The sequence below is a fragment of the Delphinus delphis genome, chromosome 8 (assembly GCF_949987515.2).
Source record: "Delphinus delphis chromosome 8, mDelDel1.2, whole genome shotgun sequence".
Classification (NCBI taxonomy): Eukaryota; Metazoa; Chordata; class Mammalia; order Artiodactyla; family Delphinidae; genus Delphinus; species Delphinus delphis.
Window position 1 is genome coordinate 100,303,330 of NC_082690.1, and position 23,952 is coordinate 100,327,281.

The following is a 23,952-nucleotide window of genomic DNA, read 5'->3' on the forward strand; positions in this document are numbered from 1 at the left end:
CCATGGAGGAGCCCTTTCCTGTGTTTGCTCGTAAAATGCCACCTGCGGGGATTCACCTCCAACTCCTACCTCATCCCGGTAGCAGAGATGGAGGGTTTGGTTTGGTTTTTCATCACTGAGTCTCTGCTGCAAGGACGGGGGCGGTGCCCACCACCTCCCACCTCTCACTCATCACCCCAGCACAGCTCAGAGACGTGTCCCCCGTCTCTCCCAACCCCCTCCCCCAGGCCTCCCTCCCCTCGGCCCGGCTCAGGGCTCCCCCAGGCCGCAGCCCTGTCCCAGCATGGCGGGGTCAGGGCACTGGCCCAGGCCTAGGCACCCCGGGCAGGAAGCTGGCAGAGATCAGGGCCGCCATTCGAACTGGGGCAGATGGTTTTACCCAGGAGGAAGTTGACAGTTTCAACTTCAAACACGATGACACAGGCCCCACACTGCCTGCTCCCCTGTCCCACCCCTGCATGAGCCTGCCCGCCCCTCCCCCTTCTCCCGGAGAGGCAGACACAGGGCCAGACACCCTCACCTACAGGGGCCGAGCTTGCTGAGGTGGAGGCAGAGGAGGCCGCGCCCATGGGGTCTCGACATCCGCCGCTGGCCGCCCTGTACCTGCTAGGGTTGCTGGGTGAGTACCCCTTCTGGGGTGTCTTCTGGGGTACCTGGGCTCAGGGTACAGAGGAGAAGATGCCGGAGTCAGATCCCCTCAGTCTGACTCAGGCCCGCATGTCTGGAGCAGCACGGAGGGCTGGGGCCACCAGGATCCCTGTCTTCTCCCCCAGCCCCAGCTCGGCTCTTGGCCCTGCCTGTCCCACCCCCAGGGCCCCACCTCTGCTTCTCTCTTGCACTGTTGGGGACCTTACTGTCCCCTTCGGGGTGGAATCCATGCCAAGATCAGACCCTCAGCCTAGAAATCAAGTTGTCCAGCCCTCATTCAATGCCGGCTTCCCTCTGCTGCTACCCCCCCACCCCATGAGTGTCCAGCCGTTACTTGGATGCCTCCAGGGACAGGAAACTGCCGTCTCCCGGGCAGTTCTGATGATGCTCTGGGCAGAGCGGGCCAGGGCAGGGTGGGGACCGGATCACCGTCGAGCAGATGTCAAAGACGTACACCTTAGTCCCTAGTTACTGGTTTCATCCCAGAGGGGGTCTCAGCCAGGCCTGCCAGCCAGGTGTGGGCCTACTGTCACTCCAGACCCGGAGGAGGGGCTTCTGAACACTTCCCCGGAGGCCACTGTAGAATTGACTTGGGGCCTCTGGAGAAGCTGTCTGGGGATAAGGTTGGGGTGGGTGAGTCTGGGGCCTACTGTTTGCCGGAGGGGAGACGGTGGAAAGGGCAGTCCTCCATCCCTGAGGCCTTGGGACGCTAGTTCAGGACCGGAGCCCTGCTGCTGGGGTGTCACCGACACTGGCCAGTGGGGAGGGTCCTGAGCAAGCGGGAGGGGCGGGGAGGGGAGGGTACTTCGTGACCTGAGCCCTGGGATCCAAGCCTGGCCGGGTATGACCTCAGATAGGTCCGAGCCTCTCGGGGCCTCCATCTCCTTATTTATAAAATGCAGGGGGGGTGAACTGGGTAAGATCTGACCACTTCTCAAGGGTTTGGAAGGTGTGGCAGGGTGAGAGAGGTGACTGACTCGGGACGGGAACAGGTGAGAACAGGCGGCAGCTTGCAGTTTCCCAGTTTGGAGGGAAAGGACTTGGGGACATTGCCTGCCTGGTGGGGGGCCTCAGTCCCTCCTAGAAAACGGGTGTGTAGGTGTGAGTATGTGTGTGTGTGTGTGTGTGTGTGTACGCGTGTGTGTTTTCATGGGTAAAGCATGGCCTCCAATGTAGACTTGCCTTCTCCCAGGCATTTGGCAATGGCACACGTGCACGCGTGTCCTCACGGCGACTCTTCCATGGAGCTGCAGGAGGTACAAAGTACCTTCTGTCCCCAGGGGAGAGGCTGACGGATGGACCCCGCTGCTTACGGGACCCTCCTAGGCCCTGGAGACTCCAAGGACCAGGCCCCTAAGCTCCCCACCGACCCCTCACCTGTGGCCTCTGACCCCAGCAGGGCAGGAGTCTAGCCAAGCCCCCTGGGAGTCGGGGTGGAGTCCTGCTCTGCTGGCCTCCCCCTGAACCCCATCAGGGGCGAGGCTCCTGGTAGGACTAGGCCTAATGGAGCCCAGAGTCAGGAAGCCTTGGAGGCAGTGCCTTCACCAGAGTGTGGGAACCATCTGGAAGCCCAGGAGCACAGGATTCCCAGTGTGTGTGTGTGTGTGTGTGTGTGTGTGTGTGTGTGTGTGTGTGTGTGTGTAACTGGTGGATAAAAAACATTCCCATTGTTCAGCGGGTCACAGCTTAAGAAATACTTTTTTTTTTGCGGTACGCGGGCCTCTCACCGTTGGGGCCTCTCACCGTTGTGGCCTCTCCCATTGCGGAGCACAGGCTCCGGACGCGCAGGCTCAGCGGCCATGGCTCACGGGCCCAGCCGCTCCGCGGCATGTGGGATCCTCCCAGACCAGGGCATGAACCCGTGTCCCCTGCATCGGCAGGCGGACTCTCAACCACTGCGCCACCAGGGAAGCCCAAGAAATACTTTTAAAGCCATTTTCTTCTGAAAGCTTCACAACAGCCTAGGAAGCAGGTGGGCCCATTGTCCCCATTTTACAGTGCGGAAAACTGAGGTCCAGGGGGAGCAGCTAGTGAGCTGCAGAGCCCACCCCAGTGCAGTGCTTCTGCTCTCGTGGGGGCTCCTCTGTACCCCTAGCCAAGAGCAAAGGCACACCAAAGCCACTCCCACGAGTAGGAAAATGGCTGCAGGACACAACCGCCACCAGCAGACAGGCAGCCACCGAGGGCTGGGGACACCGAGGGTCAGGGCTGTGGCTGGGGCAAACAGCACAGGCGCCCTTCAAGACATTCCAAGTAGAGATGCTTCACCGCCAGAGCCCTGGGAACACTGCGGCCTCTTGGCTGGCCATCAAGTTTGTGCCCGTGGCTGGGGGACCTTTGGTACATGAAGATGCTCACAGCCTGCTTCCCTCTGCAGCTGCCCTGAGCTCCAACCTGCCCAGGGCTCACCTGCTGAAGGTGGGGCATGGAGGCAGCCCTGATCACTGCCCGGAGGCTCAGGCCCGGCCACCGGGACTCCGGAAGCTGGCACTAAGGCTTGGGAAAGTCACGGACTTGGTAGTTTGAATTCTGGTCCCCCCTTGCCAGCTGGGTGACCATGGACCCGTTCTGTAAGCTTCAGTTTCCTCTTCTGCAAAATTGGAATAATAATAGGACCTGCCTCATAGCGATTTATAAGGATTAAGTGAATCAATGAATACAGAGCTTTAATAGGAATGTCGGTTTGTGTAAGTGCTCAGTAAGCATTAATAATAATAATAAATTCATTTATTATATAAATTTATTTATTATATAAATTTATTATTATTATTATCAGAGTCAGCAAGAAACAAGGTGTCAGGACCTGGTGGGGAGGCCTCGAGCCTAGCCATCAGTCTTTCTCTCCCCCAGTCCTCCTGCACAGGCTAGTTATTCATTCATTTATTCATCCACATACATTTATTGAGCATCTACTAGGTGTCCAGCTCTGTGTAAAACTCTGGGGATACGGCCGTGATCCACACAGGGGTCCACCCTCATGGAGGGCGCACCCGAAATATTTACAAATTTCTAAATATCGTGATCAGTGCAGCGAAGGAAACCGCAATGTTTGAGACTCATTAACCAAGTTCACGTTCGAAGGGGCTCCCAGTCTGAGGGGCTCCTCTCTGAGGAGGTGATGTCTCGTCTGAGACCCAAATGATGGAAGGAACCGGCCAGGCAGAGAAAAGTGGGAGGAGTGTCCCAGGCAGAGAGGACATCAAGGGTGAAGGCAACGGGCAGGACAGGCCGAGGGGGGCTGGGCATCTACAGTAGAGGAGAGGAGAGGGGACGCCCAGTGTGAGCCCGCCATCCGGCCCGCGGTCCCAGCTGCAGAGCTGAGGCCCTTGCTGGCTCTGGGTGCAAAGAATCAGGCCCCCAGCAACCCCGAGCTCCCCACCCCCAGCGGGTAGCAGAGGGACCTGGGGGCTCAGGGACTGGCACTGTCCCCTCTGGTCACTCTGACCAGCGCCTGCCTACAGTTCAGAGGGGTTTCCCTGCAGTGACCAGGGGACCAGGGAGGGACTTCAACTCCACCCAACAAAATTGATTGAACACCTGTTCTGTGTGCATGCATGTGGGTGCCTATGGGTGCCTGGTGAGCATGTGTGTGTGTGTGCTGTGTGTGTACCTGCTATATGTGTGCCTGTGTTGCGTGCAGACATGTGTGAAGGCCTGTGGGGCTTTGGAGCAACGCAGATCCGGGTTCGATTTCTGCTTGGCCACTCACAAATGACAAGAACACCCCTCTGAGACTCAGCCTTCTCATCTATAAAATGGGGATAACCACTGTGCCCATCTCAAAGGATAACTGCTATCGTTAAATCTGGTTCATTCATTCAGACAGCAAGTATTTACTGAGCACCTACTATGTGCCAGGTACTGTTCTAAGTGCTGGGGACACAGCAATGAACAATCAAAATTCCTGTCCAGGTGCAGCCGACATCGTAGTTGGGGTGTGATGGGGAGACAGACAGACAGAAGCTAAATCAATGATCATACGGATGTTAGGAGGTCACGAAGTGACGTGAGGTTGGGGATTGGGAGCTGGGGGGCCATGCTGTATCCCAGGAAGTTGCAGTGGGTCTCACGAGAAGATAATATTTGAGTAAATACATGTAGGAAATGAGCGATTGCACCATGCTATGTGGACCCGGGGACGACGGCTGCAGGCAGACGTGCCGTCACACACAGGCTGGTGGCGAGGCAGCTGTGGAAGCCTCCATGAGCACAGAGCGTTTTCTCCAATGAACTCAAGGCACCCAGGGGCCAAGCAGAGGAGAAAGGGGGCAGAGTGCCCTGGAGAGAAACTGGAACTCTCGCCTCTCCAGGTCCACAAGCCGTTACCTGGAGCCTCCAGCCAGATGCACTTGGGAACCCAGAATTTTCCAGACTGGGCAACATGCCATAATGAAACACATTCCCACTTCTGCAGTGAAAGCGAATCCGCCACTGAAGGCACAGACGCCTTCCTGCCAAATGCATCAGAAAAGACTCTTGGTTTTAGACTTTGAATTGCAGACAGTGAATCGTGGCCCTGTATCACTTCCTCTATAACTACTACTGTCACCACCCCTGCCCTCATCATTGGTATGTACCCCTGGGGGGGCTTGACCCATACGGCTCCCACAGGGACCCTGCTACTCCCTTGTCCCTGGGGCACAGCTGGGAGAGACGTGGTGGAAACAGGATAGGAGATTGGTGGCAACTGGCAGAGGCAACACGGGTCCCCTGTACTGCCACAGACTCCCTTCCGGAGTGAGCCCCTCCCTCTCCCCGGCCTCAGTTTCCCCTTTCTGTACCATGGGCGAGCGGGCTCTGGGGTCTCCCAGTGGTAGAGTCCCATGGGGCCCTGTCAAGAGATGGTGGCAGCGTTTCTTCACCGACCCTACCAACAGCGAGCTGTGTGACCTTGGGCAAGTCACTGAGCCTCTCTGAACCTCGGTTTCTTGATCTGAAAATAGGGGTGAGCTCGGTCCCTTCTTCACAGGGCTGTGCATGGAAAGGACGAGCCCCTGTGCGGGCTTTGGGATATGTGAAGCTCTGAACAGAAAGGAGGCCTTGTCCTTGTGACAGTGGAGTCACATACGGTGGCGTGAAACTCATGCAGATTCAATCAAACACACGAGGCCACCAGGGAGAGCGTGGAATTGCAATTCAGATACGAAGGCCACCGTGCCCACAAGCTGCGCACCGTTGCTCATCGGCGCAGACCCTGGGTGAGCGAGATTAGAGACCTGAATCCACTGTTCCTTCTGCAGGCTCCAGCCCCCAGGCTCCTCTGGCATAAGCCCAGTGTGATTTTCTACAAGTTTTGCACATAAAAAGGCTCCTGATCAAAAACCAACCACTTCTTCTGGTGCTCAACCCGACAAACAGAATTTCGGCCCTTTGAGATCTTTGTTTCCCTGAAGCCCTGATACAGACTCAGGTTAACACAGCCCCACTGATGAGAGTCGTTTCAGAAAAGCGGAGTTCCTGGCCTTCCGAGTCAGCCTCTCAGCAGAGGAGGAGGGAAGGAAAATCCGGAATGCCCCCAAAAGGCAGTTGACAAATTGTGTTTGCTGTAAATTGATGAGAATGTTATGGACTATTAAAGGGAATCACTGTTAATGGAAGAAATGGAACATCAGACTTCCAAACCGCACTAAATCAGTCTGTCAGTTTCCTTATCCGGAAAACAGAGTGATGACAGCCCCCCCTGATTGAGGCAGTCAGGAAGAAATGGGGTCTCCCGTGAAAAACCCTTGGGGTCTGCACGGGGTCAGAGGTCGCTATGACTATTATTATCATCCGTAAAGTCCCAGCTCCTCCCTGGGATCCCGGGGCCCCCGGGACCCTCGGCAGGCCACACTCTTGTCTCCAGTTCTCAGTGTGTAGGGCTGCAAGCATAGGTGCTCACGGGTCCAGGCAGGCCCATGAGTGGGTCAGAGGTGGCATCAAGTGTACAAGCTCTGAAGCCAGCAGCCTGGGCCAAGTTCTGGCTCTGCTGTAAAGTGGGACTGATAATACAGGTCCACCAACGTTCATTTGCAATTCCAACCCCACCCCAAATTTGCAAATTTCTGGCAAACGTTTACAGTGCAAATCCTGACCTGAATGAATAGGAGACTACTTATAATCTTGACACATCCCACTTACTGTGAAAATTCATATGTTTTGCTGCAGAAGCCATCATGTGTTTGAAGCTGAGGCTCTCCAGATGCAGGGTGACAGTAGGGTGCCCCGAGGGTGCTGGCAAACCAGGACAGAACAGGCTGCCCTGGGGGCTCATGGGGATGCAGCCCCACGTGGCCAAAGCATGTTGCTTTTCAAAAATATCTGGACCTTGGGATTTTTTTTACAAAAAAGAAAAGTAAGGGACTTCCCTGGAGGTCCCGTGGTTAAGACTCTGCGCTTCTACTGCAGGGGGGCTCAGGTTTGATCCCTGGTCGGGGAACTAAGATCCCGCATGCGGCACGGTACTGCCCGAAAAAGAAAAAGAGAAAGAAACCTTTCAAAACAATGGGCTCCAGAAAAAAAATTATAACACTGTGCTGAGCAAATAAAACTCATCTGTGGCCTGACGTGGCCCAGAGTATTGCTGTACAGGGAACCAAAGAGAGAACCATCCAGAATGGGGGGGATGCAAGAGGAGAGGGGAGGAAGGGGGTGAGCTCGTAAATGTCTCAGAGCCTCTTTCAGGAATTCATTTACTCCTCACTGAGACCTCATCAGGGCAGGCAGAGTCAAAATGGTTAAATCTCTGCAAAGGCAGACATGGGAGCGGGGAGGGGAGAGTGAAAAAGCCTTCCTACTGTCTCTCTGGATTTTTGGCCCTGATCGTTCCCTGGCTTGGCCAGTCTAAGCCCTAAATAGTGGGGCCTCCAAGGAAAGGTTGGCAGGGGAGGGAAGGGGCCTGGCCCCAGCTGCTCGGGGTGTGGTGTTGGATGAGAACCTGGGGAATGGCAGGATGCTTCTGTGCCTCCTGTTCCTCTTGGTATCATGGGTCCCCAGGCTTCTGTTTGCAGGTTCTGCAGCAGCAAAGCCTTGGGCCTCGGGCTGCACGCAGGGGCTGGGCTAAGCTGTAGCCAGGGAGGGGGTCAAAGGGACCCCGAGCACAGTCAGCAGGGTTCGATGGAAGGAGGATGTTGGTCTGATCCCTGTGAGAAGCAGCTGAAAGAATGAAAATAAGTTGTGGACAATCAAAACCTGAACGGATCCCTGGACAGACAGGAAGAAGCAGCACCCAGGAAGGCTCCCAGTCAGTCACACATCTCACCTGCCCACGCCTGCCTGCCTGCCTGCCGCTGAGCTACATCAGGAACTGAAGATTATAGATCATGGAAGTTTGAATGGAAAGGAAGGTGAGGGAGGGTGGACTCTAACTTCCTGACTTTACAGACGAGGAGACCAAGCCCAGAGAGGTTGAGTGACTTGCCAAGATCACACAGCAAGTTCATGGAAAGTCTTCCCACAGTATGTTTCACTGACTGAAGGGAATCACAAGTTCACTGTCTTTCATCAGGTTTGCACGCCGGGGACATGCAGGAATTGGTGAAACACAGAGCAGGCCGTGGCAGCCTTCCCTCTGAAGGGAAGGGAGGCAGCTAGGCCCAGCGGTCAAAAGCACAGACTGTGTGCCAGATGGCCTGGCTTGGAGTCCTGGGCCCGCTCTTCATCAGTTGCTTAGCAAGTTAGTTAATCTCTCTGTCCCCTCATCTGTAAAATGGAGATCAAAATAATAGTGCCAACTCCACAGAGCTGTGGTGAGGTCTGAGAGAGTTAATGTATAAAAGTGTCTAGGAGAAAGTACAGCTATAAAAGTGTTGAGGGCTTCCCTGGTGGCGCAGTGGTTGGGAGTCCGCCTGCCGATGCAGGGGACACGGGTTCATGCCCCAGTCCGGGAGGATCCCACATGCCGCGGAACGGCTGGGCCCGTGAGCCATGGCCGCTGAGCCTGTGCATCCGGAGCCTGTGCTCCGCAACGGGAGAGGCCACAACAGTGAGAAGCCCGCATACCGCAAAAAAAAAAAAAAGCGTTGAGGATGGTTGTGGTGATGGTGGTGATGGTGACAGTGATGGTGACAGTACCAGTGTTGGTGATGGTGTTGATGGTGACGGTGAGTGTGTTGATGATGGTGGTGGTGACAGTGACTGTGTTGATGGTGATGATGTGACAGTGATGGTGATGGTGATGATGGTGGTAGTGGTGATGGTGACAGTGACTGTGTTGATGGTTGTGATGGTGATGGTGGTGATGGCGATGGTGGTGGTGACAGTGACGGTGATGGAGGGACAAGACAAGAAATGCTGCTCACCTGAGGCCAGTCAGCCTCCCAGAGGGAGGCGAAGCCCTGGAATGCATAGATGCCTTTTCTCCACAGAGCATTTTCTTTTTTAGAATTTTTCTTGGTTCTCAGGTTGTTCAGTCTTTCCTGAGAATGTTCTCTGGCTGTTCTGTGTGAGATCCGCAGGGATGGTCAGGCCCAGTCCCTGTCCCCAGGGTCTTCAGGGTCTGGGGACTCCAGCACCAGGGTCAGGGTCAAGGTCATGTTCATTTCTGCTCATTTGTTCATTCTCTGAACTTGACACTTTGGAGGCCCAGCTGGATGGCAGAAGGCAGAGAGATGGGTTTGGAAGGCATGCTCGTGGTTCAAATCCAGGTCCTGCCAGTTGCTGGCGGTGTTACCCGGGACAGGGCACTTGCCTCTCCCGACAGCTATATTGTGAACATATTCAACTCAAATCGTGGGACCGTGTGGAAGATGAACGATACCCGTAAGGACCCCTCGCCCAGGGCTGAGTATACAGTAGGTGTTCAATAATTGGTAGCTGCTGTTAACGGACGTTGACTGTGGTGACTTTGGGACTGCGGAGGTCCCAGGTGGGAAAGGGAGGTGGCGAGCCCTGTGAGCTGGCTCTCCAAGCGTCCAGACAAGGACCCCTGCCCCCGGGAAAACTCCCCAGCAGGCCTGCAGTCCCGCCCACCCCTGCCCCGGGCCCAGCCAGCTCCACAACCAGCAACACCAACTCTGGTGTTGAACTGAATGCCAGCCAGGAAGGCATGGGCTGTCTTTTGCATAGATTATTTCATCTCATCCTCACAACATTGCTATGAAGCTGGTCCCTTTCTTGCTCCCATACTGAGCCTCAGACCATGAAACTGAGGCTCACAGGGGCTAAGGAAGTGGCAGAGCTGGTATTCAGACCCAGAGAAAGGCATCAGTGCCAGAAAACCTATCCTGCAACATTCAGCACCAAAGAATGGATCTTTGGGTCCCCTATCCCCATAAGTGCCCTCAGGGTTTAGCCAAAGAAATGAATCCCTAAAGGTGTACAGCCCCATTCATGGTGGGAACTGGGACGGAGGGAGGTAGGAGTGGAAGGTCAGGGGTGAGAGGCGAGGGCTGGACAAAGACCCCCTGCCTCCTCTCTCACCAAGCTAGCCGGGCATCTCCACCATGTCCTCCTGAGGCTGCCCTGCCCATTGCAATAGATCAGATGATGGACAGCTGGCCAGCCCCCTCTCAACCCAAGCCAGAGCTCTGGCCTCTGCTCCGGACCCGACATGCCCTCTGTGTGAGAAATACCTTCCCCTTCCAAGGCCCAGGACTCCCGGGGCAACCATGGCGGGCTCTTGCCAAGATGGAAGAAACTTACCATAGGCCACAACTTAATTACAAGGAGTCTTGGTTGGAGGGAGAGGGCAGGCTGGTGGGGTATGACTCCCCTTAAAATTCTACCACCAGCTTCAGAACACTCAGGCAAAAACGGGACTTTTTACACCCAGCAACAATTTCTCAGAAGAAACTTAAACACAGCCCTTTACTATATAAAGTACTCACCCTGACCGATGCTGTGCCCAGCTCCCAAGTGAGAAGCAAGCCCGGGGCAGATGGAAACCAAACACTTGCTCCACGACTGATAAAGCCGGGCAGCCAACGTGGAGGGTGGGCTCTGAGGCCATACAGGCATGCCACCCGACCCGTCCCCACCCAGATCAAACCTCCGCCCCAGCCACACGCGAGCCGGACACGTGGCCACGGACAACGAGCCACTTTGACACCCCTGCTCCACAGTCAGACGAGGCTCGAGGAGGAGGGACTGCCCAATGGCCCACATTCCTATTGAAGGGGCCCAGGCAGGAGCCAGGACAGAGGGGAGGCCAGTTCCCCCCAGACCCAAGTCCACTGGGCTCCTTCACCAACTGACCATGTGATCTTGGGCAAGCCCCTTTGCCTCTCTGAGCTCTGATTTCCTCCTCTAGAACTGGGAGCTGTTAAAGAGAAATTGCTATCATTCTTATCCTGCCTTGGGAATTCTAGAAAGTAACACATGTTCTGGGTTCCCGTTCCGGCTCAGTTCTCAGCTCTCTAGAACTATGACATTCAAACATTTTTTGACTGAAAGCAACACTCAGGACGTTTTTATATTGCCACCCAACACACACAAAGTGAGCCGTAGCCTCACAAAACACGACGCACTCTGACATTTCTATTCTAGTCCGTTTCAGTTTTTTAAAAATCGATGGTTGTGTTACTACATGATTTTTTAAAAATTGATGGTTGCAATGCTGCATATTACTACAGAGAGACAGCATGAGGAAATTTTGGGGGGTGATGGGACTGTTGTATGGCCTTGATGGTTACGGTTGTATGGCCTTGATGGTTACGGTTGTATGGCCTTGATGGTTACGGTGATTATGCAGATCTGTGTACGTGTTCATATTCATAGAATTGTGCACTAAAAGAAAATGGAACTTACTGCATGTTCTTTTAAAAAGTAAAGTTTTGGGCTTCCCTGGTGGTGCAGTGGTTGAGAGTCCGCCTGCCGATGCAGGGGACAGGGGTTCGTGCCCCGGTCCGGGAAGATCCCATATGCCGCAGAGCAGCTGGGCCCGTGAGCCATGGCTGCTGAGCCTGCGCGTCCGGAGCCTGTGCTCCGCAACGGGAGAGGCCACAACAGTGAGAGGCCCGCGTACCACAAAAAAAATTTTTTTAATTAAAAAATAATAATAAAAAGTAAAGTTTTAAAACAAGAAGGAAAATTGATGGTTGCAACCCGCTAAACTGGTTCCATGACCCACCTAAGGGTTGCCATCTGTAGTATGAGAATCCCTGCCCCTGAAGCCCACGACAGTGGCTGGAGGCAAAAATGCCATTGATCAGGCTGTGACTAGAGGTGAGGCGAAGCAGGAGAGAGACGTCCCTTCCTGACCCTCTTCTCTCCTTTCTGCAGTCACTTCCTGCCTCAGAGGCCTCAGAGGGCTCAACTTAGAGGACCAAGGTAAGGAAGAGCCACGTGGAGAGGGGGGCGGGGAACGATCCCACCAGGCTGTAGGGGGACCTGCCATCCCTCCATCGGAGCGAATCGCACCTTACAGAGAGAGAGAGAGAGAGAGAGAGTGCAGCCCACACCCCCTACACACGCACACATGCGTGCACGCACACGTGAGGCCCATTTGCAGATAGATGCCCTGGATGGCTGTAACGCACCCCACAAATGCTGGGTGTCGTGCTAATTATTATTATGACCCACTCACCAGGCACAGAAAAGATACTGGCCATAACTGCACCTTGCAAAGTCCTTTTCCTGCCCAGTCCTGCCGGATGCTCCCTGGCCAGAGACATTCGCCGCTGGGGCTGCAGAGAGAGGCTGCACCGGATTGTAAACTGTGTGAAATGTCTTGCCTTAGAGGTTGGACTTTAATCCTAGAGGCTAGTGTTTCCCAAACAGGGTTCCACGGAACTCGTTGGACGAAGGGTAGGCAACACTACATCACCCACTGCAGACTCCTGACAGGGGACACTGGCCTAGTAAAGGCTCCGAGAAGTCCTGCAATGAGGAACTCAGTTAAGCATTTTCAGATTCAGCAGTTCCCAGACTCACTTCACCACAGACCTCTCTTTTTCACATTTCCTGAGATAACATCATGCTGAATGTATTTGGTGACAAATGTGGCGAGAGGATCTCATGAAGCTACCTGGCAACCAAAAGGGGCCACAGAGGGCTTGGTAGGCGCTGGGCCGGGACCTGGAAGCCTGCAATGGCATCCTAGCTCCAAACTCGAGCAAGATGGTTCCTGCTGTACAGTCCCACTTATATAACGTTTGAGAACAGGCAGAGCTCATCTCTAGTGACAGAAAGCAGATCACTGGCTGCCTGAGGCTGGATTCAGGGAAATCGACTGTGAAGAGGCATGAGGCAGCTTCCAGGTGATGGGCGTGTTCTCTTCTAGAGCACGGCGGGGGCTATAGGTGTGCATAGATTTGTCAAATTCCATTGAACAAGCGTCCTTAAAATGAGTGCATGTCCCTGTATGTAAATTGTACCTCGATAAAACTGGTTTTAAAAGTTAGAGACAAGGGGCAAAGGGGGAGGGAGAGGGATGGACTGGGAGTTTAGGGTTGGTAGATGCAAACTGTTACATTTAGAATGGATAAAGAACAAGGTCCTACTGTAGAGCACAGGGAACTGTATCCAGTCTCCTGGGATAAGCCATATGGAAAAGAATATTAAATATTAAATAAAGAATGTGTGTGTATAGCTGAGTCACTTTGCTGTACAGCTGAGATTGGCACAGCAATGGTAAGTCAACTAGACTTCAATTAAAAAAATGAACAGAAAAAAAATAGAATAAAAGTTAGAGAGAGAGAAAAAGATCAGGCTCCGGGCCCTATCTGGGGTCTATTGAAACAGAATTTCCAGGAAGGGGCGATTCTGCAGGACGGTGGGCGCTGAGAGCCCCTCGTTCACTGCCCCGAGTTCCCTGGGCTCTGAGGTCTCAAGCCCCGTCCTCCTGGCCTGGTTTCAAGGGGCTGCCCAGATCAGAGGCAGCATCAGCCTGAGTTTCTGGAAAGTCCCTGCAAGGTCCCAGAGGACGACGCTCACAGGAGGAGCAAAGCAGGCAGCCCGTGGGCAACGGGAGCCTTGCTAGGGGTGGGGTCCAGATGGGGAAGGTGCAGGGAGGGGCCCCCATGGAGGGCCCTTTCCAGCCCGACTGCCCCCTCCACCTCTTTGACCCCTAGGGTTCACAGTGAGACTAAGCGGCTCCGGCTCGCGGTGCCAGGGCCATCTGGAGGTCAACTACAAGGACGAGTGGTACACGGTGCACAGCCAGAGCTGGGGCCTGCGCCCGTTCCACCGGGAGGACCCCGGTCAGGCCTGGAAGCTCTGCCAGGAGCTGCGATGCAGGGAGCCCTTGCTCCTCTCCCACTTCCGTCACTTCAAAGGGAAGCGACCCCAGAGCCAGATCACCTGCCACGGACAACTGGGGTCCTTCTCCAACTGCAGCGACAGCAAGGCAAATCAGGGGGACCCTCTGGCCCTGATCTGCTTAGGTGGGTAACTAGCTGGCCCCGTGGGTTCCCTGGGCCTGGGCACCAGCCCCGAGGAGGCTGCCCACGCCTGTGATCTGGGGCTTGAGCAGGCAGGTGGAAGGGGTCCCCGATTTACAACTACCCTCTCAGAAACATACACTGCTGGGGAACTGGAGGAGGAGTACTGAGGGCGTGCTGGCACCTGTCTGGGGAAGGAAAAGGTCGAGAGCTGGTTCTGCCAACAGTTAACTTCATTGTCTCCTCTTAACCTCTGTTTTCCCAACTGTAAAACGGGCCGGTACTGCCTGCCTCGCAGGAGGCCTAGACACAACGTGTGGGTCAAGTGGACTTAATGGGGCCCGTGGTACTTACATCATGAGTTCCAGGTCTTTCTCAACATGGCCGGTTGTTGACCCCAACTCTCCCCACACCCCCTACTCTTCCCTCCTCCCTCCCAGGGTCCCGGCCCCCTCCCTAACCAGAGCATCTCTTTTCAGAGCCACTGAGGACAACACCTCTTCCCACGAGCCCCCCGCCCATAACCACTCCGGAGCCCACAGGTAAAAGGATTCTGAGGGCCCTGGGGGTCGGGTGTCGGATTTAGCAAACAAGAACACAGGATAGTCAGCTACATTTAAATTTCAGATAAGCATGAAAAGTTGTAGCGCATGTTCCATGCAATATTTGGGACCTCACCACCTCCCGGGGCCGTCGGCCAGTCATTCACCCGTCTGTGTGTTAGAACCACAGAGCAAGAGAGGCCCTGCTGCTGGTCGTCAGCACTCAGGTCCCTCCCCACCTCCCAGCTCCTCCCAGGCTGCAGCTGGTGGCGCGACCCGGGGGCCTGCGGTGTGCAGGCCTGGTGGAGTTCTACAGCGGCAGCCTGGGTGGCACCGTCGGCATCGAGTCCCAGGACGGGATCCAGGACCTGGGGAACCTCATCTGTGCAGCCCTCCAGTGTGGCTCTTTCCTGAGGCCTCTGCCAGAGACCGAGGCAGCCAGGAAACTAGAGCCAGGAGAGAGCGGTCCCTTGCCAATCCGGTGGAGGATCCAGAACAGGAGATGTGCCACCCTGGAGCAGTGCTTCAGAAAAGTTCAGCCCCAGGCGGGAGGCCAAGCTCTTGGCCTCATCTGTTCTGGTGAGTGGGACCGGGCCAAGACTCACGGGCGCCCCCATGTGGTCAGTCACCACACGTTCCTGAAAGCCCTCCGTGCAGCACAGGGCACTAGCGCTACGGAGAACACAAGGGACATGGAGGGCTGATCGTTGGCCTCTAAGAGGTAGGGCGGCCGTGGGGTGGGGAGGCCACACTCACACCCAACGCCCCGGGCATCTCTGCAAAGTAACGCAGAACAAGCCCAAATGTACCGCTGGCTCGGCTGCCACACGGGGAAGTGGCAGGACTTACAGGAGGAGGCACGGTCCGCTGGTGAGTTTGGTGGACTGTGGCTTGTGTCAAGGGCCCAAGCAGGATGGAGCGCTTGGAGGGGACCAGGCTTGCAGGAGGGGAGTTTATAAATCCCGGGAACAGATGATGTTGGAGCGATGGTGAGACCTAGGAGGTCCCTGAGGCACAGTAGGTAGAGAAAAACCAGAGCAGGGCCCCAGGGGACTTCCTGCAGAGGCTCCCGAGTCACAGGCCACCAACCAGAAGAGACTGGCGATGCCGGTGTGGTCGAGGCCAGGAGCCCAGAGGCCGGTCTGGGGGATCCCAAAACGAGGATCAATGGGGAAACTGCGGGGAAAGGGACCACAGGTCAAAATAAGGATAATCACAGCATGCCTCGGGACGTAGTGGGCTCCTATCACCAGATGGTCTAGTGAAGCCCAGACTTTAAGAAGTCATACTTCCTGAGTGCTTACATCACGTTGGGGACTAGTCAGGGCATTCCTTCATTTTCACAACAAGCTTAGAAGGCGGGTGCTATTATTATCCCCACCTTGCAGATGAGGAAGCTGAGGCTCAGAGGGGTTAAATTTCTTCCTCAGTATCATGGAGCACTAGCTGGGGTTTCCCCTCAAGCAGCATCACTCCAGAGCCTGTTGTGTAAGCCTTGGCTACTCCAGGTGTGGTCCCAGACCAGCAGCATTGGCTTCACCTGGCTGGTTAGAACTACAGGGTCCCAGGCCCCACCCTCCACCTACCAATCAGGATCTGCCTTTCAGCAAAGTCTCAGGGACCCATGTGCACCCATCTGGGAAGCATCTGCTCTGGACCACTGGGCTATCCTGCAGGCAGGGATGCCCCCAAACCACTGGACACATGGTGTGAATTAGTAAGATGCTGCCCCCTCCAGGCAGAAGCAGCCCCCAAGGATCTCTTGGCCTGATGCAAAAACCTGGCTGGCTCTCAGGCCCACCCACCCCTCTGCTAGGAGCCCTCCTGTAGGCTACAACTTGCAAAACCATACCCAGAAGGCTTGCCTTTGGATTTTTTTTTTCTAAATAGAAGATTTACTAGAGCTTTGAAGATGGATGTTGCTATAGAAACTGGCCAAAGCTGCTGCGATCACAACTCGCTCTAACTCGAGCACATGTGGGCCTCCAGGCCCAACCCTGATAAGCAGAAATGAATCCGTTTCTGCTGGACCAGGCCCTGTTATGAAAGCTGGTCCCTCCAGGCTTGAGGCCTGGGCAGCAGGATTCCTGGATTCCATCCCACCTGCGAATCTCCAGTTCTCAGAGTAGGAGGTATTTCCCATCCCTGGGCCTCAGTTTCCCCTCTCTGAAAAGCCCTCCCAGCTCTCAAGGAGCAGCAAGAGAATGAGAGGACGTTTCAAAGAGGGAAGCGGACCCAGGTGGGGCCTATTTCCCCACTTCTCTTACTGCCACCTGGGTGGGGGACGACTCCCCGCTGGTGGCTGCTGACGGGCACTGCCAGCCTCTTCACCGAACGTGCCTGAGCTGTTGCAGCTGCCCAGAGGCGCCAGGGACAGGGCTTGACGGGGAAAATGCCAGAGAGGATGCCAGAAGAAGGGAAAGGCAGAAAGGAAGGCAGTCCCACGTGGTACCCAGACCCCCAAGCACCGGGCCCTGCCAGGGCCCCCACTCTGCCAGTGTCACGGGGTCCCAGTGACCAGGCATGCAAGCTCGGGGCCCAGGGAGCTCCCGCCGAGCCCGCCACCTCACCTCCCGTTGCTCTTCCCCCAGATTTCCAGCCCAAGGTGCAGAGCCGCCTGGTGGGGGGCAGCGGCACGTGTGAAGGCTCCGTGGAGGTGCGCCAGGGCAAGCAGTGGGACGCCCTGTGCGACAGTTCCTCGGCCAAGGGCATGGCGAGGTGGGAGGACGTGTGCCGGGAGCAGCAGTGCGGCAACGTCAGCTCCTACCAGCTGCTGGACACCGGCGAGAAGACCTCCGGGGGGTTCTTCTGTCCCCCGGGGAAGCTGTCCCAGTGCCACCAGCTTCTGCAGAAAAAATCCCACTGCAAGAGAGTGTTTGTCACCTGTGAGTTGGGCCCAGCCCGTGGTGGGTGGAGGGTAGTTCTGGATTTTCCTTCTAAGACTCAGTCGATGAGCACATTTCTGAAGAACAGGCCCCAGGAACTAAAGAGAGAGCCCTGGGGAAGGATGGAGGGATGACAAACGAGGGGAGAGGGGACAAGAGTGCTCAGGCAGCAGTGAGCACGAACCGTCAATAGGAGACTGGCCGCCATTGTCAGGCAGCTAATGAATGATAGAACTCTCCTTCCGTCTTCTGCTCTTCCAGATGGAAAGCAGAAAAGCAAGGGAGGGGGGTACATATTTGCTGCACTAATGGTAATTGACTCACACAGAAAAGAGAGCGATGAATGGCTGGCTGGCTATTTGTATGTGATGGCAAGGTGATCACTCATAGTAACTGGAAAAGGGTGGAAACTTAAAGAGTTGATCACAGGAGGGGCAAATGATAGCCGATGATCAACTGTTACATAGTAAATGGTGGATAAATGAACGGGTAGCAGAGAATTTCAGAGACGGGTGGAGAGACAGCAGATAGAAAACTGCCTTCCGCACATGCTGGTGAGTTACTGGGGGAAGCCAGCCAGCCAGGAGCTTCCCTCTGAACGGACAGTTTTGATGCCTCCCAGGCTGGGGCTGACCTAACTCTGCCTCCTGCAGGCCAGAACACACGCCCAGCGGGCCTGGGTGCAGGCACAGTGGCAAGCGTCATCCTGGCCCTCGTGCTTGTGGTAATGCTGCTGGTGGTGTGTGGCCCTCTCGCCTACAAGAAGCTGGTGAAGAAATGTAGGTGTAGGTGCCCCGAACCTCCTCCCTTTCAAGCCCCTGCGTGGGGAGACTGGACGGGTTGCCCACGAGCCCCACAGAGGAGGGTTCCCGCCTCCAGAAAGCCGGCCGGGAGCACCTCCGCTTCACCACCCAGCCCTGCCCCTCTCCTGCCCACCGGCCTTTCTCCGCACCAAGTAACAAACAGAAAGTCAGGAAAATCACTGATTCGCCCACATCCAGGGGCCCAGCTGGGACCCACTCCAGCCCAAAGGGAGGGTATGGGCGTTCTTTAGACTGTGGTGGGTCCAGATGGTCTGACCCCAGAAGACACGTGCCCCAGGCCGGCTCCACCACTTAGCAGCTAATCGAACCACTTCCTCCCTGAGCTCTGGTTTCCTCATACCACAAATGGGCGACCCCAGACCTTGTGAAGGTAGGGGGTATCATCCTGGCCTTGCAGAACTCAGGAGGAAATCATTCGGAGACAAGGGTGTGAGATTAGAGAGGCTGCCCACTGCCAGAGGTGGGCAGTGATGGCTGGGTCCCTGCTGCCCTCCCAGGTCTTAATTCTGGTTCTAAGCACCCCGCGGTGGTTTCTCCTGGAGAACCGGCCCCTCAGCATGCACCTGCCACCTCCTCCCTCCTTCCCTGACTCCCGCCCCCCTTGCCCACGCCTGTCTCAACCCCCCTCCCCCCCACCATGTGCCTTTCCTGTCTGTCACTCAGTCCGCCAGAAGAAGCAGCGTCAGTGGATTGGCCCGACGGGATTGAACCAGAACAGTAAGTAGCCCCGGAGGCAGGATCCTCCCTTGGCCCAGGTCAGTAGCCACGAGACTCAGGAAGGAGGCCGTGAAGCAGGGTCACGGGTCACTGCCGACCGTGGACAGAGTCAGTGGCTCCTTGAGGCCTCTGAGCTCCCCTGTGCTCATCTAAGGTGTGACTGTAGCCACAGGTGTTAATGGGTGGTACTCAGAGAAGAGGGCCCCGTGATCAAAGAGACTCGGAAATCAGTGAGTTAAGCAAAGCCAGACACGGTTCTTTACTTCAGGACTTGTCAGAACCTTCGTGGGCATTTTTGCGTGGTTCATCTCCAAAGTGGACGTATGTTAAGAAGGGTTGTCCAAGCTAGATTCATCATGGAACGTCTTTATCGTGGAACAATTTACAAGGCCAGTTTTAAGACATTTGGATGCAGCCGGCCCTGTCCCCACCCCTGGTCTCCATCCTCTCTCCTTCTGGCCACAGCCAGAGCCCCCTTTGTGGGTAGAACCAGAGCCCTCCTCCTGCCTCTACTCTACCTTCTCCCCCACTTTGTGTGTCAAGGGCCAATTCCTTCAAGAAGGCGCTGTGTTGTCAAGTCTTTCTTACAATATAAAGCCCCCCCCCGTTCCAGGAGGGCAGGGACCATATCTGCCCTATCACTCGTGTTCCAGTTCCAGGCTTGATAAATGTTTGATGACTGACTGACTGTCTGACTGATGGCCTGCCCGCCCGTCAGCTTGCCAGCCGACCCAAAGCTGCTCTAAAAGCCTGAGCGCTGCTACAATGAGCCTCCCGGGGAAGAAAGGGAAAAAGGGTTGCACTGAAGGAGCTCAGGGGGCCCTTGCACCACCACCCCCACGTTACACAGTGGGAACAGGAAATTCGAGTTGGGCCCCTGTTGGGGAGGAGGACAGAGCATCATGTCTAATGTTACTATCTCCCACATCCGCTCAGTGTCTTTCCATCGCAACCACACGGTGACTGTCCGGTCCCAGGCTGAGAACCCCACGGCCTCCCACCTGGAGAACGAATACAGTCAGCCTCCCAGGAACTCCCAAATCTCAGCTTTTCCAGGTAAGCACCAGCTGGCGCTCCTAGGAATGACGGCAGGGCCGAGCAGAGGGTCACATGATCGCCTGGAGAAAGAAGGGAGGCCGAGCAGGGGGCAGAAGGATCAAACGGCCCCCCTCTGACAGCCGGTCACGGCAGGGTATGGAAGGGATACAGCTAGAGAGAATGTGCCGGGATGTCATTAACCCCAGCACCGCTGTGACCTGAAGGACCTGTTTCTCAATAAATGAGGCCCCTCGGATCCCTTGGAGGCAGAACAGAGCATCCGTCAGTGGCCCGCAGAGCCCTGTATCGAGTGCTCCCTGACTGGCACTGACAATTAAGCCACGGGGAGCCTGGCGTTCAGCATCGTTAGAGGACACTAGCTGATTTGATCACAACAAGTTTCAGGGCCGTTGAGCCAGCAGCTCAGAAAGTCTCTGTGATCTTCCAGCCCCCGCAGGGCTCTTGGCTCTGAAGGGCTCTCTCTGTGTAGCCTGGAGGGATAACCCTGCTCAAATGGCCTCCTTTCTGTCCACAGCTCTGGAAGGGGCCCTGCGTCGTGTCTCCACCCAGCCCGATAACTCCTCTGACAGTGACTATGATCTGCACGGGGCTCAGAGGCTGTAAAAGGTGAGCCCGGCCCCCGCAGAGCCCTGGGGATAAATAAGAACCAGCCACCTGGTTCCTCACCTCTGCTCGCCCTGCCCGGCCACGACCTGGGTGGGGGGCTGGGGGACGAGCACCTGGACTCCTATAAAGGAAAAGAGTAAGCGTCAGCAATTTCGGTGACGGGAGCCGCTCTGGCCATTTGAGCAGAGGGGTCATGGACCTTAAACTCCATCTCAGGGCTTCCCTGGTGGCGCCGTGGTTGAGAGTCCGCCTGCCGATGCGGGGGACGCGGGTTCGTGCCCTGGTCCGGGAGGATCCCACATGCCGCGGAGCGGCTGGGCCCGTGAGCCATGGCCGCTGGGCCTGCACGTCCGGAGCCCATGCTCCGCAACGGGAGGGGCCACAGCGGTGAGAGGCCCGCGTACCGCAAAAAAAAAACAAAAAAAAAACCCTCCATCTCAGAAGACTACATAAAAGAGCCCCTAAGGGTAGGGGAAGTTTAAGAGGTACAAACTACTATGTATAAAAGAAATAAGCTAGGAGGATGTATTGTACAGCACAGGGAAGATAGCCAGTATTTTATAATAACTATAAATGGAGTATAATCTATAAACATTTTGAATCACTATGTTGTACACCTGAAACTAACATAATATTGTAAATCAACTATACCTCGACTTTTTTTAAGAAACCACCCCTGAGAGTATCCTGATGGACTTACACCAGCAGGAAAGAGAAGCTGCTATCCCTGACGTTGGGCTGGGGGCTTTGGGCCTGTCCCCCACCTCCCTGAACCATCTCCAGAGTATGAGGCTTCCTCCGCCGACACACTTCCTTCTCACCACACAGAACCGGGACCCAGGAACAAACATCAAGAGAAAGACCTTCTGTCCTGAGAATACTCTGCAGTCACTGCTTGGAAAACAGTGTCCAGGACCTTGCCCGGCAGGACCATGGACGTGACTTTCCAACATGTCCTACTGCCCAGCAGAGGCAGGCCAGCTCAGACATCTCTCCACATCTTCACCAGCCCAGGCAAAGACCCCAACGCAGCTCAGCTGGCCCCCCTCCAGGTGTGGCAGCTGCGAAAGGGCAGAGCCTGGAAGCAGGCATCCCTCCCAAGCAGAGACACACGGGGTCCAGACCCGGGCAGCTCCCTCTCCCGTCTGGGGGACTCAGTTCTCTTCTCCAGCTCTGACCCATGAGGCTCCACAGGGATGCTCACACCTTGCGGGTGGTGGGAGGCAAGGGCTGATTTCTCTCGTGCATTTTTAATACGTTCTTTGTAAATAATGATTTTTCTGCTTCCTGAGAACCAGAGTGCCCGGCCTCCTCAATCCAGAGTCCACCCCTGTGGATCCCTCTGGGGGTGCCAGTGGGAAGGGGCACCTACCAGGGGGCGAGGGCTCTGCAGCCTCATGGTCAGAGGGTGCAACACTGACACAGGACCTAACACAGCACAGCAGCCACCAGCCAGCACATGTGGCTGCCTGACCCAGAGCCTCATCACCGGCCCTCGACCTGTGCCCCCTCCCCTCGCAGCCCCTCACTTGACCGAGAGCAGGGACCACTGGCTGTAAAGTCCAAAGGGCACCAGTGCCACCTCAGGGCCCTGCACAAAGTGGGTACCTAGTAAATCCTAGCCGATTTGGGATTTGGGTTCACACAGCTGTTGAAAGTCCGAAGTTCAAGTCATTTCAGCCAATCAGTTAACCTTCTAACCTGAGAGTGAGAGACCAGGACTGAACATTCCTGTGGGTTAAGTAATTCCCTTAACTGAAATAGTCCCCTCGACTCCCGAGCAAGCCTAGACACATACCTAGTCCTGCAGTGCCTGGGTTTCCTGAACGACGAGCCAGAGGAGGGCATCTGACTCGGAACTTAAGGGTCTAGTGAAGGGAGAGGACTGGCCGGGCCTCGCTGGGCCCTGAGAAGACATCTCGGGGCTGGGGCCTTGCTCCACTCGATTTGGCCCCATATCCACCAGGAGATATCAATGGTCCAAGCCACAGAAGCAACTCTGGAAGAGCAAAAGGAAGTTCCTAGAAGGATATGGTGGGGATGAGGGGGGCTGCTCACAGAATCGGGGAGCTGGAGTGGCACAAGCATGCCAGAAGAGCCTGGCCAGCCCTCTGGCCCCACTGACACCCTCCAACCGAACTCTCACCCACCCTCCGCTCAGGACTCTGTCCCGAGAGAGCCCAGGGTGTGGCTCTGCCCCTGACCACGCAGGGAATCCGGAAACAGGGACACCTAGTCACCTGGGTGCCAGGAGTCACCTGGCAGAGATTCCTATACTGAAGGGGCTCCTCAAAAGGGAACTGGGAGGCGGCTCTCAGGGAGGCGCAAAGGGCCCGAGGCACCAAATGTCTCTCACCAGCCCCTTTCCGGATGAAAGCTCTTTAATCTCTAGTCGGGCCACCATTCAGTGGCCTCACAGCCACCATGACCTACTTAAAAACACACCACCCCAAAAAAAGAGCTGCGTTGAGCAGAAATTCTCTCTACAAAACTGTTTTGTAAGTGGTGGTGGGCTTGGGTGATGCATTTCCAAAAAGATGTTTGGTTAAGCAACTGAATAGGAACTACCTCAGCCTCGGAAGCACCTTTGCCAAGTTCCAGCCTCGGTGGGCAGACACAGCCCACAGGCCACTGGTCGGCGCCGCTCCTCTGATGAGCAACTGCCCGGTCTCGCTCAGCCGCAGAGGATGCCCTACTGTGGCCTGGGCTCACCCGGGGGGCCACGTGCCAGCCTGCGGCCCCCAACCCCTCCACCCCCAGCCCAGAGCAGAGCTGAGGATACACCCTCTACCTCAGCCAGAGAGGGCAGCACTCATCTGCCCCGGCCCACTCCCCTAAATCGTTGCCTACCTGACCCTCACGGGCAACCTGATTCTAGCACGTTCTCCGCATGTTAAGGAAACTGGGGACCCCAAAAGGAAAGCTCACTCGCACTACCAAGGACCGGGTCTAGCTTCAAACCTGTCACGCCGCTAGGGTCTGGGAGTACCGAGTGGCATTGAAAGGGCATTTCAAACGGCCTCGCCGCAGCTAAGTGCCCTTCTCACCGCGCTAGGAATCTCTGTGAGGCTCTGAACTTGACACTTAGGGTCTGTCCCCGTGCAGCCCCCACGGCAGCAAGAAGCCCACCGCGGGGGCTTCCCTGGTGGCGCAGTGGTTGATGGTCCGCCTGCCGATGCAGGGGACGCGGGTTCGTGCTCCGGTCCGGGAAGATCCCACATGCCGCGGAGCAGCTGGACCCGTGAGCCATGGCCGCTGAGCCTGTGCGTCCGGAGCCTGTGCTCCGCGGCGGGAGAGGCCACGGCGGTGAGAGGTCCGCGTACCGCAAAAAAAAAAAAAAAAAAGTAGCCCACGGCGATCTGGCAGAGGACGC

General features: G+C 55.9%; 1 protein-coding gene across 1 annotated transcript; it reads left to right on the plus strand.

Annotated features, from left to right (window-relative positions):
* The first annotated feature begins 515 nt into the window (after positions 1 to 515).
* Positions 516 to 21,867, plus strand: CD5 (CD5 molecule). The gene is made up of 11 exons (XM_060017447.1): positions 516 to 619; positions 11,848 to 11,895; positions 13,638 to 13,949; positions 14,426 to 14,488; positions 14,735 to 15,067; positions 17,080 to 17,373; positions 18,027 to 18,152; positions 18,861 to 18,914; positions 19,851 to 19,970; positions 20,488 to 20,579; positions 21,247 to 21,867. The coding sequence occupies exons 1-10, from the start codon at positions 568 to 570 to the stop codon at positions 20,574 to 20,576; spliced, it is 1,491 nt and encodes a 496-aa protein (XP_059873430.1). The 5' UTR covers positions 516 to 567; the 3' UTR covers positions 20,577 to 20,579; positions 21,247 to 21,867.
* Positions 21,868 to 23,952: the final 2,085 nt, after the last annotated feature.